The sequence below is a fragment of the Onychomys torridus genome, chromosome 5, assembly GCF_903995425.1.
Source record: "Onychomys torridus chromosome 5, mOncTor1.1, whole genome shotgun sequence".
Taxonomy (NCBI): Eukaryota; Metazoa; Chordata; class Mammalia; order Rodentia; family Cricetidae; genus Onychomys; species Onychomys torridus.
The window spans coordinates 33,212,461-33,227,710 of record NC_050447.1 but is presented as its reverse complement, the minus strand read 5'-3'; the positions used below and the strand labels follow the sequence as shown (position 1 = coordinate 33,227,710).

At 47.4% G+C, this 15,250-nt stretch overlaps 2 protein-coding genes across 2 annotated transcripts in view; both read left to right on the top strand.

Moving 5' to 3' along the window:
• Positions 1–2,128: 2,128 nt before the first annotated feature.
• On the top strand, positions 2,129–2,909 carry LOC118584456 (agouti related neuropeptide). The gene is made up of 3 exons (XM_036188704.1): positions 2,129–2,258; positions 2,420–2,502; positions 2,681–2,909. Exons 1-3 carry the CDS (start codon positions 2,129–2,131, stop codon positions 2,861–2,863), a joined length of 396 nt encoding a protein of 131 aa, XP_036044597.1. The 3' UTR covers positions 2,864–2,909.
• Positions 2,910–3,547: 638 nt separating this feature from the next.
• Positions 3,548–15,250, top strand: part of Atp6v0d1 (ATPase H+ transporting V0 subunit d1) — a 45,894-nt gene continuing 34,191 nt past the window's right edge. The window contains exon 1 of the mRNA XM_036187805.1: positions 3,548–3,825. Within this exon, the coding sequence (XP_036043698.1) occupies positions 3,696–3,825 (130 nt within the window). The 5' untranslated portion in view covers positions 3,548–3,695. The remainder of the gene's footprint in view (positions 3,826–15,250) is intronic.

The window sequence follows — 15,250 nt, the reverse complement described above, 5'->3', positions numbered from 1 at the left end:
CTCACAAGCTGCACCTGTTTAACCTTTTCAGCCAGAATCTCCAGTAACGGAGGCTGAAGAGAAGATCTGGGAGCCGGGCAGTAGTGGCACACACCCCTTTGATCCCAACACTGGAGGCAGAGGCAGATGAATCTGAGTTCGAGGCCAGCGTGATCTACAGAGCAAGTTCCAGGACAGCTAGGGATACACAAAGAAGCCATGTCTCAAAGAACCAATAAATACATAAGATCTGGGAAAGTACCTCATGGACAGCAGTGTTGTTCTTGGGCTCCAAGTTTGCAGCTAGGATATAGCCTGTTTTCTTTTCCCTGTCACTCCAGAGAAGACAAAGTCCTGAAGTGGGGCACCAAACTTCCAGATCAGCTTCCAAACAGGTCTCAATGCCAGGCCTACTCAGTGACTGCTTACACTATTATTCTCAGGGGAGAAAAAAGGGTTGACCCTTGCTGCCCTAAAGGGTGAGTTCAGGGACTATCCCTCAAGGGCTTTCTCCAGCTCCTCATGCCCCCAACCTGGGAAGGAGAAGTAGACTCTGAGCTCTGAGGACTGTACCAAGTCACCTGCAGGAGAACACAATGCCAGACCCCAGATACCAGTGTCTGTTTGTGAACAGGCCTGCTATAGGCCCATCCTCTGCAGAGCTCCTTCCCATGAGCCCAAACACTAATTGATGTGGACTCTGGCCGAAGGCTGCTAGAGGACAGTCTGCTGTTTTTACTCCTGGTGGGAAGATTTCCTCAGGCAACCACCGATGAGAAGAGTGCATATGGACTGGGCTATATGTCCTGGCAATTCTTCATCTTTTCTCATTGCCGTGTGCACTGGCGTCTCCAAGATGACTCAACCTGTATTCCTTTTCCAAATGAGCATGTGAATGATTTTTTTTTTTTTTAAGACCACCAAGGGGCTAGAGAGTTGTCTCAGAGGTTAAGAACATTTGATGCTTTTGCAGAGTACCCAGATTCAGTCCCTATCACCTACATGGGGATCCAAAAACCCTCTTCTGACCTCCTTGGGCACCAGGCATGCACATGGTGCATATACATAGATAAATACAGGCAAAAACAACAACATCAAAAACCCCCAAGTGTGGTGGCGAATGCCTTTAATCCCAACACTTAAGAGGTAGAGGCAGGTGTTTTTCTGTAACTTGGAGGCCAGCCCTGTCTCAAAACCAAACCAAACCAAACCAAACCAAACCAACAAAGGGTCCCATGGGTCCTGTTACATCCACACATAGGCAGCCCTCACCATGTCCTCAAGCTGATGAGACCAGGCGTGGGCAGAGACCTGACAACACAGGGCAGAAGGGAGCTGCCATTAACACTAATGAAGCTGGCGGGCTGAAAGCTTTTTACTCTGAAGCTGTGTGCCCACCCTGGGAACAGTGCGTTCTGTTCCTGTGGTTTACAGGAACCCTAAGTGGAAAGGGACTTGGGGACAGGAACAAGAGTGGGGGGTCTTGAAGAAGGGAAGGAGGAGGTAGAGCTGGAGGGCTTGGTTTTAGCTGGGAGAGCGTTTTTGACCTGTCTCCCTAAGAAACCTGGGGTCCAGCTTTTTACTCTACTCTGCCTGGTGACACTCGCTGCCCTTTGGTGCCCTTGACCAAAGTTCCTGGAAGCAAAGGAAACAACATGCCACGAAGAGGCTAAGTGAACATCTGTGGGACCAGAAATTAAATTAAGATCACCTGGCCGCCTGCCTCATTATTGCTAATGGTTCTAGCCTGACCCATCCTTAGTTTCTGGCTTATGGAAATTTTGGGGTCTGGACACCCTATCTTGTTCCCAAAGTCTAATTGGTTCCTGGAGGCTTATGCCAAATTGGACAGGCACTTCTCCCAATAGTTCAGGTTCTAGGGAGAAGGCCCAACTGTGTCCCCATTTCCCAGGGAGGGCCCCTCATGCCCTGGCTGCAGGAAGCAGTCACGTGTGGGCCCTTTATTAGACTCTGCCATATAAGCTCAGGGCACCAGCAGCCAGGAGCTCTCTAGGCAAGGATCAGCAAGCAAAGGTAAGTGCAAAGGCTAGACAGGAATTCCAACTTTCTGGGGTTAGTTCTCTAGGCATTTGTAGGGTATTCTGAGGATGAGGAGAGACTAAACGGGGTTTTCCTGCTGAGCCAGGCCATGCTGACTGTAATGCTGCTGAGTTGTGCCCTGCTGCTGGCACTGCCTCCCACGCTGGGGGTCCAGATGGGTTTGGCACCCCTGGAAGGCATCAGAAGGCCTGACCAGGCCCTGTTCCCAGAGTTCCCAGGTGAGTATGGGCAGGTTAGTGATGTGTGGGGCAAGGACAATTGCTGGTCACAAATCTGCCTGTATGGGGCTAAGCCCTCGTTCCCCAAATCCCAATCCCCAAACCCTGGGAGGTGGGTACTTGGTGCACGGTGGGTGTGGCCCTCACATCGTCTGTCCCAGGTCTAAGTCTGAAAGGCCCGAAGAGGACAACTGCAGATGGAACAGAAGAGGCTCTGCTGAAGAGGACAGAAGCTTTGGCGGAGGTAACTCTTCAGGGAAGGGGATGAAGTAGCAGGTAGGGAGCATCAGATACCATCCTCACTCCCCACTTCCGGACCATCCAACCTGGCAGAACTGTAGACCATCCCTGGCCCACGCTGCCATCCTATTGGGATCGGGGTGGCAGAGTTTCCTGACGTTCTTGTTCCCCTATGAATGCAGGTGCTAGATCCTCAGAATCGCGAGTCCCGTTCTCCGCGTCGCTGTGTAAGGCTGCACGAGTCCTGCCTGGGACAACAAGTACCTTGCTGCGACCCGTGCGCCACGTGCTACTGCCGCTTCTTCAATGCCTTTTGCTACTGCCGCAAGCTGGGTACTACTACGAATCTCTGCAGCCGCACCTAACCAATGGATGTTGGGCAAAAGCAGGGACGCGAATAAAGGATGGGACCAATCCTAAAGCTGTGGTTATTTTGAATGTGGCTGTCGAAGGGTCGTTGGGCTCACCGAAGGGTAGGGGGCGTCGTTGTGCCGGAACTGCATACACTATAACCTCAGGGTCTAGGTTACTCCATCTTCTGAGTCACGTAGACGGGCGATTTTTAAGGCTCCAGGCCCCTGTGGGGGGAAAGCAGGAGGCCACAGGCCAGCCCCAGAGAATCTAGTGCAACAAATGCAGGGAAGGCGGGCGCAGCTTGGCTTATGGGGTGTAGAGTCTAGCTAGTGGCTAAACATTGGTTTCAAAACCCTCCCTTCTCCGGACCTCGGTTTCCGTCTGGTAGGAGATGGTCGCGGCAGCGTAAGGAACAGCACACAGGCTCACCTTGACCTGGTTGGCCCCAACAGAGCCAGACAGAAGCGCCTAACTCGGGAAAACTAAACTGAGGGCCCCGCTCCAATTCTGCGGGTATTAGCACCACCACGCGGTCGACTTCCAACATCACTGCTGCTTTGCTCAGGGCTGGGCGCCGAAGGCCCGCCTTGCCTTAGTGCGCAGGCGCCCGCCGCTCGCTCCTGAGCAACGCTTGCGCACCAGGCTACCCGGAAGCTGGATACCTACAGGAGCCCGCCCCGCTGTGGTCACGTGAGACGCTTTGCGTCATCTGACGCACTTGACAGCCCTCTGCGGGCGCCGAGTCAGCTGATCCCGGAGTCCGAGTTGCGTGAGCCCCATCAGGGCTCTCTGGTCCCGCCGCTCCCGCCGCCCCCCGCCGCCCCCGCCGCCCCCGCCGCAGCCATGTCGTTCTTCCCGGAGCTTTATTTCAACGTGGACAATGGCTATTTGGAGGGGTTAGTGCGCGGCCTGAAGGCCGGGGTGCTCAGCCAGGCGGACTACCTCAACCTGGTGCAGTGCGAGACTCTCGAGGGTGAGCCGCGGGTCTGGGCTGTCTGAGGGGCCTGGAGAGGCCAGAACGGAGGCCGCCCTGAGCCGGGAAGCCGGAAACGCAGGGTCTTGAAGGGCCTGCGAGGCCTCTGGGAATCCGCGAGCGGATGGCGGGCATGTCAGAAGGGAGTCTACCTGTAGTTGCGGCTCTGTGAGGGGCCCAGACATAAACAAGACTTTAAAAACCGCAGTGGTTTGCCTCTGCTTGGGTTGCCTCTAACCTCGTAGAGCTAGTCCTGTAATTTAGAAGGCTGAGCTCCTGAGGATTGATTAGTCGGCGCGAAGTGTCCACCTACAAGCCTCTTGACCCTGGCCCAAGCCGGGGCCTGTCCGGTGGCAATGCATAGGGAAGTTAGGTTGGAAAAGCCCTCCCTTCCCCCAAGGTCTTTGGAATCATTGTGTTTTGGTGTTGGTCTGAGGGTTGAGCCTTCCAGGGGAATTGCTAAGCCAGTTTGGTGACAGGTTCCTCCCAGCTCCGAACCGCTGGCTATGAAGTATCTTCCAGACTGAATGTTTGGGAAAGCAAGAGGTAGCCCTGTAAATCTGAAGTTCATGCACAAGTATTTGACCCTAGCTCCCTCACCCCCAACCCAGTGAGAAACGATGCCTTTTGGGACAACAGTGTCTTACACAAGAGTGACAAAAGCTCAGTTCCCCTTTCATAGCGTTAGATCTAGAGCAGTGGTTCTCAACATGTGGGTCGTGACCCCCTTGGGGTCACAGGGGTTTGCCCAAGACCATCGGAAAGCACAGATATTTGCGTTACGGTTTGTAACAGTAGCAAAATTACAGTTATGAAGTAACAACGAAAATAATTTTGTGGTTGGGGGTCACCACAACATAAGGAGCTGTATTAAAGGGTCCCAGGCATTAGGACGGTTGAGAGCCACTACTCTAAAGTGACGTGACTTTCAGGTCCATCTGTAGCAAAAGTACTAAGTTAGAGATGTCTCTAATTCCAGACCCTCCAACTTGGTGGCAGTGAAGGATGGGGATGTGAATTCCCATCTCTTAGTCCTAAATGATTCCTTTGAAGAAAGGTACTTATGGCTGGAGGAGAAGGCTTGGTGGTTCACCCAATTTAGAAACTTCTCATCAAATACTTCTGGAGTTAAATTGAGCTCCTTCAGTTATTGTTTACCTTGAAAACTAGACCTGTCAAGTGAAAAACAATGTTTAAGATAGGAAACTTAGTGAAGTTAAGGGCAGTAGTAGACTTTATGATTTTTATGTTAACCTGCAAGGAAATTTGTTTACCTTCATTACAGGAGTAGAAATGTGGAGGAGAAGCCGGGCACCAGTGGTGCACGCTTTTAATCCCAGCACTCGGGAGGCAGAGGCAGGCGGATCTCTGTGAGTTCGAGGCCAGCCTGGGCTACAGAGCGAGATCCAGGACAGGCACCAAAGCTTCACAGAGAAACTGTCTGGAAAAACTTTAAAAAAAGAAATGGGGAGGAGAGGATACTTCAAGATGCTGGGTTGTGGGAACCAGCCACAAAGCTCAGTTTGACTTCACTGTTGGAAGAGGAGAAATAGAGAGGCTGCCCTGGGCATGGCCTAACACCTAGTTGGCACTTAATGTGAGTTTGGTGGATGGATTGGAACTCGAGGAAGATTTTTTTCCCCCATTACGAAGATGTTAGTTTTTTCTTAAAGATCCTTATTTGCCCTTTTTTTTTTTTTTTTTTGGCTTCTCTTTTGGCTTCCCTACACCAGCTGCTGCCTGCTCCCCTGTAGAATTTCTGGGGATCCATGTTCCTGTCTTTGCAGCAGACTCTCCATCATCGACAGTAAACGTATTAGGGCATTCTTTCTGATGTTTAGCAATGGGCCCCCTTGTTGGAACATCATTCAGACCTTTAGGGTACATATAGGGACCCTTGCTCTTTCACACATACCCTTCTCCTTTGCATACAGTATACCCCAAGCACTTGGTGCACAAAAGAGATAGGACTTCAGAGTCAAGCAAACATGAGTTTGAATCTCAATCTGCCCATTACTGGATTCCTGTAGACATATTGTTTAATATCTCTGGACATAGAACTCTTCAACTGGCATATAAGCAGCATCTGTCTCATAAAGACTGTGAGATGACCACAGTGCCACTCTGTCTAAAACACTTAGCCCAGCACCAGGGATCCAGTAAGGGCTAAAGACAAAGTCTGAATTCTGTAAATGTGGTGCACAAAAGAGATAGGACTTCAGAGTCAAGCAAACATGGGTTTGAATCTCAATCTGCCCATTACTGGATTCCCTGTAGACATATTGTTTAGTTTAATATCTCTGGACATAGAACTCTTTATCTGGCATATAAGCAGCATCTGTCTCATAAAGACTGTGAGATGACCACAGTACTGCTTTGTCTAAAACACTTAGCCCAGCACCAGGAATCCAGTAAGGGCTAAAGACAAAGTCTGAATTCCATAAATGTTAGCTTGTGTTGTCTGTTACTTAACTTGCTGTCTCTCTGCTTCCTTCTCCACCCATAAGCACCGTCCCACTGCCATCTTCTTCTTTTCTTTTTTTCAGTACTATGATTTGAGCCCTGTAGATACTTGGAAAGTGCCCCAAGCACTGAACTTTAGCCCCAGCCCTCCTTGTTGTTGTTTTGTTTTTGAGACAGGGTAGCCCTGGCTGTCCAGGAACTTATTCTGTACACCAGGCTGACCTCAAACTCAGTGATCCACCTGCCTCTGCCTTTCCAGTGCTGGGTTTAAAGGTGCGTACCACCACTGCTTGGCTTCCAGCCCTCTTTTTAACTTTTTATTTTGAGATAGTGTCTCTCTAAGTTACACCGGCTGGCTTGTACTCTATAGCCTAGGCTGGCTTTGATATTGTGATCCTCCTCCATAGTCTCCCAAATAGCTGGAATTGTGTTTGTGTTTTTGTGCTTATTTTTAATATTATGTGTATATGAGTGTGCGGACATGTGCATGTGAGTTTGGGTACCGTTGGAGGCCAGCGAGGAGGAGTTGCATTCCCTGGAGCTGGAGTCACAGATGGCTGTGAACCATGTGGGTACTGGGAATTGAATGGAAGAGCAGCAGTGCTCTTCAGTCCCTTATTTGTTTGTTTATTTTGGGGAAAGGAACTCACTCTGTAGCTCAGGCTGGCTTAGAACTTATCATATAGAAGAGGCTTGACAGGAATTAGCAGTAATCCTCCCAAGTGCTAGGTTTACAGGTGTGAGGTACCACACCTGGCTGCCAACCTCATCTTTGAAACTCTGGTCATGGTTGACTAGAATGTTGTCTCCTCCATTCAATCATAGCTTCTGTGGTATTTGGCAATGATACTTTTCCAGAAATTTCTTGGAATCCCAGGGGCTTTGTGTGCTGGAGATGCCCAGGACCTTTAAGGGCAGGACATAATCAGAAGCAGCAAAGAGGGCCAGTGAGAGTTCAGCAGGTAAAGGCACTTGCTGCCAAACCAGTTGATCTGAGTTCAATTCTTAGGACCCACATATTGAAAACCCAACTCTCACAGGTTGTCTTCTGGCCTCCACAGAGTGGTACTTTTTGTTTGTTTCAAGACAGGGTTTCTCTGTGTAGCCCCAGCTGTCCCAGAGCTCACTATGTAGACCAGGCTGGCCTCTGACTCAGAGATCTGTTTGCCTCTGCCTCTGAAGTGCTAGGATTAAAGGCATAGTTACCATTGCCAGGCTCCGAGTGGTGCTTTTAAAAATCAGGAGGAGCTGGAGATATGCTTCAGCAGTTAAAAGCATTGGGTGCTCTTCCAGAGGACCCAGGTTCAATTCCTAGTACCCTCATGACTCACTGGAATTTGTAACTCTAGTCCCAGAGGATCCTATACCTTCTTCTGGCCTTCATGGGCACTGTACCTACATGGTGTACAAGCATACATTCAGACAAACATTCATACATGTAAAATAACATAAAAAAATTTAAAAAGCAGGAATAGTGACCAAAAACTCCATTTGTCTTTTGCACAAAAGCTTTGTGTGATTTTTGAAGGTGGTACTGAAAGCCTGAGCTTTGGGCTTCTGTCGCTAGATGTTAATGCCTTCAAGGGGAAGAGGGAAAAGATGAGAAGTGAGGAAACCGAAGAAACTTGTGAATCCCAGTAAGATCTTTTCTTGGGTGGGGGTGGCCCATGGGGAGTTCAAGACAGGGTCTTACTATGTAACTCTGGTTGTCCTGGAACTCACAGAGATCCACCTGCCTCTGCCTCCCAAGTGCTGGGATTAAAGGTGTGCACCACTACACCGGCTCCCCAGTAGGAGCTTTAGGCATGCTCTGGGGGTGATACAGATTTTAAAGAGAATGTTTCAGGTATTGGGCAGTTTCCAGGAGGCAGAGGGCAGGACTAAGGGTGTTTGTTTGCTTTGCAAGACAGTTTGTAAGTAAAAGACACAGGTGCAATGGTGTGGTTCTGTAATCCCACACTCAAGAAAGTTGGAGAATCATGTGTTCAAGACAGGCTTGAGATCCTGTCTCAAAAACAAAACAAAACAAAACAAAAAAGCAGAACAGAAAATAAATGGCAAGTATCGTACACCCAAGCCTTCCTGGATTCCACTCCAGCAGGGTATCTTCCCCCACTGACTCCCCCTTTGAAAGAACTGTCTCTTTAAGACTTCCAATGCCCATTTATTCCATATTATACATCCTATCTGTCACTTCAGGAGTGTGAAAAAGAACCATTCCTGACAGTTGATGGTGGCGCACACCTTTAACCCTAGCACTTGGGAGGCAGAGCCAGGTGGATCTCTGAGTTCAAGGCCAGCCTGGTCTACAGAGCAAGTTCCAGAACATCCAGGGCTACACAGAGAAACGCTGTCTCAAAACAAACAAAAACTCAAAACAAAAAATGAAAAATGGTGCTTGTATTAGACTGTATTCTTTTCAAGCAGGTGTGAGGACTTGAGTTCTGTTCCCTAGAACCCACGTACAGCCAGGCGTATTAGTGTATGTATGTCTGGAATCTCAGTGCTCCTGTGGGGAGTTGGGAGACAGAGACAGGAGACTCTCCAGGAGTTTGCAGGCTGCCTAGCCTGTTGTACTTAGTAACAAGCAACAAGAACTGACTCAAACCGTGGAACATGAGGACTGACACCTAAGGTTGTCCACTGACTCCTGTGAGCATGCTATAGCAAGTGTGCAACAGCACTCAGACGTAAACACACACACACACACACACACACACACACACACACACACACACACTCCTGAAAATTTAAATAAGGAAGGCATTTTGGCTCGTGGCTTCAGAAGCTTCAGTACATGTTCTGCTGGCTCTATTGTTTCTGGGCCTGTGGGGAGGAAGAGCATTAAGGACAGAGAGGACTAGTGCTGCTCATCTCATGGTGGTCAGGAAGCAAAGAGAGAAAGGAAGAGGCCCGTGGTCAAGTACTGCTCTCAAAGATCTGTCCTCATGGACCTACTTCTTCCAGTTAGCTCCCACTTTCTAACACCTCCAAAATAGCTCTTTTAGCTAGAGATCAGGGTATCAATATATGAGCCTGGGAGAGGACATTTCATGTTCAAACAGTAACTGGTACTCCAATTCTGTTTTCTTCTTTAATTGCGTGCATGATTAGTTCTATGCCTGTGAACTTTATTTATTTTATTTTTGAGACAGAGTCTCCCTATGTAGCCCAGGCTGTCCTGGAACTCTCTTTGTAGACAAGGCTGGCCTCAGACTCACAGAGATTTGCTTGCCTCTTCCTTGAGTGTTGGAATTAAAGGCATGCACTACTATGACCAGCAGTGGGAACTTTTAGTTATTAGCTATTTGGTTACTCTGAAATACAGGGTATATAGGAGATACTAGGATTATTGGGTCCCACATTCACTGGCTTTTAAGCTAATGAATTCCTAGCCTGGGGAATGTAACTAAACTGATAGTGATTGTCTAGCATGTACAAGACTCTCAGTTTGATTCCCAGGAGCAAAAAAAACAGGATATGGTGGCACAGATCTTTAACTCCAGCACTCCAGAGGTGAAATCAGGAAAATCAGAAGATCTAGATCACCCTTTGTTACGTAGGGAGTTCAAGTCCAGCCTAGGATCTATGAGACCATTTCTCAGAAGTGAATGAATGAATGAATGAGTGAAATGAGTCTTTGAGCATTAGTCAAAGATGACTAATGGAGGTTTGTCATAACACTAATGAAGGGCTTAGAAGATGGCTCACCTGGTAAAAGTGCTTGCCACATATGTTGGCTAGTTTTTTATGTCAACTTGACACAAGCTAGAGTCATCAGAGAGGAGGAAGCCTCAGTTAAGAAAATACCTTCATAAGATATTGGGCTGCAGGCAACAAGCCTGAAGGGCATTTTCTTAATTAGTGATTGATGTAGTTGGGCCCAGTCCTTTGTGGGTGGTGCTACCCCTGGGCTTGTGGTACTGGCTTCTATAAGGAAGCAGGCTGAGCAAACCAGAGGGAGCAAACCAGTAAGCAGCACTCCTCCATGACTTCTTTGTCAGCTCCTGCCTCCAGATTCCTGCCCTGCTTGAGCTCCTGTCCTGACTTTTTTTTGATGATGAACGGTTATGTGGAAGCATAAGCCAAATAAACCCTTTCCTCCACAAATTACTCTAGTCATGGTGTTTGATCACAGCAATAAGAACCCTAAGACACCACACAAACATGAGTACCTGAGTTCAGCTCCCCAGCATCCATATAAAAGCAAGATTCCCATTCAGCTGTAACCCCAGTGCTTGGGGGGCATGGAGGAGACAAGTAGACCCTTGTGCTTGCTGGCAGCCAGTCTAGCTAATTGATGAGCTCCAGGTTCAGTAAGAGTCGAGTGACATTGATCTCTGGTTTCTACATGTATGCATATCCACATGCATACATACACATATACACATGAACACAGTTACACACACAAAATAACACACTAATGCTTCTTTTTTTTAAAGCTTATATCAGCTAACCTATTGATGTTAAAATTGTCTCTTGGTCAGTAGGAGTAATGGCTTGGCGGCCAAGGTGTTTTTGTTTTTGTTTGTATTTGTGTGTGTAGGGATATGTTGCATTTGTAAGTTAATTATTGTGCTCACCTGTGCATGCATGTATAGAAACAGGTCAACATCAAGTATCTTCCTCTATCACTGTCTTATTTTTTTGAGACAGGATCTTTCACTGAACCTGGGACTTGCACGGGAATTCACTTGTTTCTGCCCTTTCCCCCAGCACTGGAGCTACAGGTGTGTACTATTATGCCTTGCTTTTATGTGAGTGCTGGGGGTCTGAACTCAATCCTTATGCTTGCATAGCAAGTATGTTATTCAGTGAGCCATCTCCCCAACCCCCTAAAATTTTTTTTTACCCCTCAAGACTCTTTGGAAACAGGGTCTTGAAATATAGCCCAGGCTAGCCTCAACTCCTAGGCCCCTTGCTCCATACCTCCTGAGTGCTGGGATTACAGGTGTGTGCCACCATGCCTGGCTTTCTGTATGCCTCCTGCACTTCTTACCACCCAAGATGTCAATATTTTAATCACATATGAACATTTTCTGACCTAAAATTATAGTCATTGTTTCTTTCAAGAGACATGGTTTCATTTATTGGAAAATATTATTTAGAGATGACAACCCGAATCCTAGGGGTTTTCAATGCTACTAGGCCAGCCATGGGTTTTTCTCTGGTAATTTAGTGTTCTTGTCACTCAGAAATTTGGAAAACACAGAAAATCAAATGGCTTTCTGGATTATGCTGTACACCCAGCTAATGACTACTGGAATGCAAGTTCTCTAGTCCAGATGGGGCTTTCCATGGCATTTGGGCCAGCTGGGACATTTCCTTCTTGTTGTCATATGAGAAGCATAGCTCTATAGTCTTCTCAACTTCCACATGCACCAGATGGTTTTAAGGATAGTTTTTCACAGCCAGTGAGTTAGCTACTTGGTGCTATGGTTGAAGCCCTCACATAGATGGTGTACTGGCTGGTTTTGTGTGTCAGCTTGACACAAGCTAGAATCCTCAAAGAGGAAGGAGCGGCAGTTAAGGAAATGCCTCCATGAGATCCAACTGTAAGGCATTTTCTCAGTTAGTGATCAACGGGGGAGGGCCCAGTGCATTGTAGGTGGTGCCATCCCTGGGCTGCTGGTCCTGGCTTCTATAAGAAAGCAAGCCATGGGACACAAGCCAGTAAGCTGCACCTCACCATGGCCTCTGCATCAGTTCCTGCCTTCATGTTCCTGCCCTGTTTGAGTGCCTGTCCTGACTTCCTACAGTGATGGACAGTGATGTAGAAGTGTAAACCAAATAAACCCTTTCCTCCCCAACCTGCTTTTTGGTCATGGTGTTTCATTGCAGCAATAGGAACCCTAACTAAGACAGATGTGCTGCTTATTTTTTAGAATACTTTCTAGTATTTATGTGTGTGTGTAAGATGTGTATGTTTATGTGGATGTGTGCAAACATGCATGTGGATACTCATGTACATGTGTGTGCTTGCATGTAGAAGTGTCTTTGTTTCTCTGTGTGTGTTGGTTTTTTGAGACAGGGTTTCTCTGTGTAGCCCTGGCTATCCTGGAACTTGCTCTTTAGACCAGGCTGGCCTAGAACTAACAGATCTGTAGTGGGTAGCCATTCCAGCCTTGGCCTGGAAGTTCCAACCCCCATTGAGGCTTCGGTAATGGTCATGCCTACAAGTTGGGGCTGAGGGAGGATGCTGAAGACCCAGGATCGAGAGGAGAGGCTTCTCTTGGTTCCAAGACCCTGGACGCTGGAGGTAGACCGAGCAGAGTTCTCCAGAGAACACCGCCGGACTGCACCATCCCTTTCCCAGACCCTGAAACCTATCCCTTCATTTGTAAGTTACCCCACAAAATGAACCTCCCTTTTAACTACATGGAGTGGCCTTAATAATTTCACCAATAGAGATCCACTTGTTTCTGCTTCCAAGTGCCAGGATTAAATTCGTGCGCCACCACACCTGACTCAGGTGTCTTTCTTGATTGCTCTCCAGCTTAGTTTTTGAGACAGAGTGTCTCACGGACCTGGTACTCCTCATGGTGGCTAGGCTGGCTGACTGATGAGCTCCTCCCCACCTCCAAGTACTGAAGTTACAGACTCTGACTCCATGCTCAGATTTGTTTTTCATGGTGGGTGCTGGCAGTCTAAACTCAGATCCTCATGCTTGCACCACAGACACTTTACCAACTAGGCTGTCCCCACAGCCCCTCAAAAGTGCTTTGATCCCTCTTTGCTCTGGTGTAATTTTCTCTTCCCATTTCCTTCTGTAGTTTAACATTATTTCATAAGAGATAGTCTGATGTGAAGAAATACTGGAAATCTAGGCTGGGCTTGGCTAGTCAGCAGTTTTAAGAAACTGAAGGTACAACTGTTGATGTTGTCTTTCATTAGTTACAAGTCATGTGGCATTGATTAATTGTGGGATGGCTAGGAATGTGGCTGGAAAGTTAAACAGAGATCAACTCTTGAAAGATGCAAAAGCCGGAGGACCTTGAGTTTAGAGTATGGGAAAGTAAACTATTAAACTTGATTTTTGAAGGCAACTACAACTGGAAAGTAGGCTGGTGATAGAGGCTCTTTTATGTGTATGAGTGTTTTGTTTGAATGTATGTCTGTGCACCATGTGCATACCTGGTGCCCTTAGAGGTCAGAACAGGATGTTAGATCCTCTGAACAGTGGTTGTAAACTGCCATTTGTGTGCTGGGAATTGAACTCAGTTCCTCTTCAAGAGCACTAAGTGCTCTTAACTGCTGAGCCCATTCTCCAGCTCTAGTCTGTAGGTTCTTATAGGCATCTGAGGTGATGACAACTTGTGCTCAGACATTGGCTGGGAGTATTGTAGGGGAGTTTTAGGAAGAACATAAGATAAGGAGGCTGAGCAAGCGAGAACGATGGAGGAAAAAAAGCTAAGTGTGTGGTAGTGCTCACCTGTCATCCCAGCACTGGGATTCAGAAAGCAGGGGTGTAAGGAATTCAGTGTCATCCTCAGCTATATAACAAGTTTGAAGCCAGCTTGGACTATATGAGGCTTTGTCTAAAAAAATAAAAAAGAAGGAAAAGAAGCAAATAAGGAATTAAGGTTGGTGTGGGTTAGGTAAGTGTGTAGATGACAGGATGAAATGATGACAGCGTGTAAGGGAAAGAAAAGGTGGGGAAAAAGTGAGATGAGACTGAGCATCTGTGAGCCCTCTGAGTGAAGGCTCCTACCCCCCTCAGGTGTAAGATGTGAACTTGAAAGACAGCTTTGGGGACCAGAGTGGAGTTGTGACCAAAGTCCCCCAAAGAGTATAGAATCAGAATAGAGACCAGAGATGGGATCCTTCTCCAGAAAGTGCTTCAGTTCAGCAAAGTTGGATGGGATGAAGAGAGAATACTGTTAAGTGGCCAAAGGACCTGGAAGTGAAGGGGATGGTGAGTTTCGAACATGGCCAAGAGCTTTATAGGAAGAACTTTCATTTGGTTTTACCATTCAGAAGTCATGAGTGACTTTAAGGAGAACAGAGGAAGGAAGGGGTAGAAGCTAGTGAAAGTGGATTCACAGAGACGCTAAATAGATAACAATAGATCTCATTGATGAACATCTCCCAGCCTAACCATTCACTGGCTTTGTGACCTTGAGCAAGTAATTTATCCTTAACTGGAAAGTGGAAATAGGACCCCTTAGCTGGTGATTGGCCCCAGTGGTTCATATCTGTTCTCACAAGACTGAGGTAGGAAGATCACTTGGGAGCTTGAGAGTTTGAGGCCAACCTGGGCAATATAGGGATGCCATCTTTAAAAAGGAGGGTGAGCATGTGTCTTAAGGATGTTTGTGAAGTGCTAAAATGGAGCTTGTTGCTGAGTAGACAGTCAAGCTGGCTGTTCCCATTGGTTATTCTCCCTTTAGCTATGAGGAAGCAGGTGTCATAGTGAGGTCTTAAGTGGACGGTGCAAAAATACTACACAGGCTTCACTTAGCGCATGTGTGTTGAAGATGCTGAGCATTCAAAATAACATTGAATGCCCAGTAGGCACAGGTACTTGGGGAGAATATGTGGGTTTCTTTTTAGGATGATAAAAATGTTCTGAAATTGTGATGAGTGAATATACTGAAAACTGTGTACTTGTTTGTTTGTTTTTTGGCTTTTTGAGACAGGGTTTCTCTGTGTACTTTTAATGCCTGTCCTGATCTCGCTCTGTAGACCAGGCTGGCCTTGAACTCACAGGGATCCGCCTGGTTCTGCTTCCCAAGTGCTGGGATTCAAGGTGTGTGCCACTGCCACCCAGTGAAAACTGTGTACTTTACACCTTTTTTTTTTTTTTTTGGTTTTGGTTTTGGTTTTTGGAGACAGGGTTTCTCTGTGTAGTTTTAATGCCTGTCCTGGATCTTGCTCTGTAGACCAGGCTGGCTGGAACTCACAGAAATTCACCTGGCTCTGCCTCTGGAGTGCTGGGATTAAAGGTGTGTGCCACCACCGC

Coding starts and splice junctions, on each gene's coding strand:
- LOC118584456 (XM_036188704.1), top strand. CDS start 2,129: ATGCTGACTGTAATGCTGCTGAGTTGTGCCCTGCTGCTGGCACTGCCT. Junction 2,259..2,419: donor CCTGTTCCCAGAGTTCCCAG/GTGAGTATGGGC, acceptor CGTCTGTCCCAG/GTCTAAGTCTGAAAGGCCCG. Junction 2,503..2,680: donor GGACAGAAGCTTTGGCGGAG/GTAACTCTTCAG, acceptor CTATGAATGCAG/GTGCTAGATCCTCAGAATCG.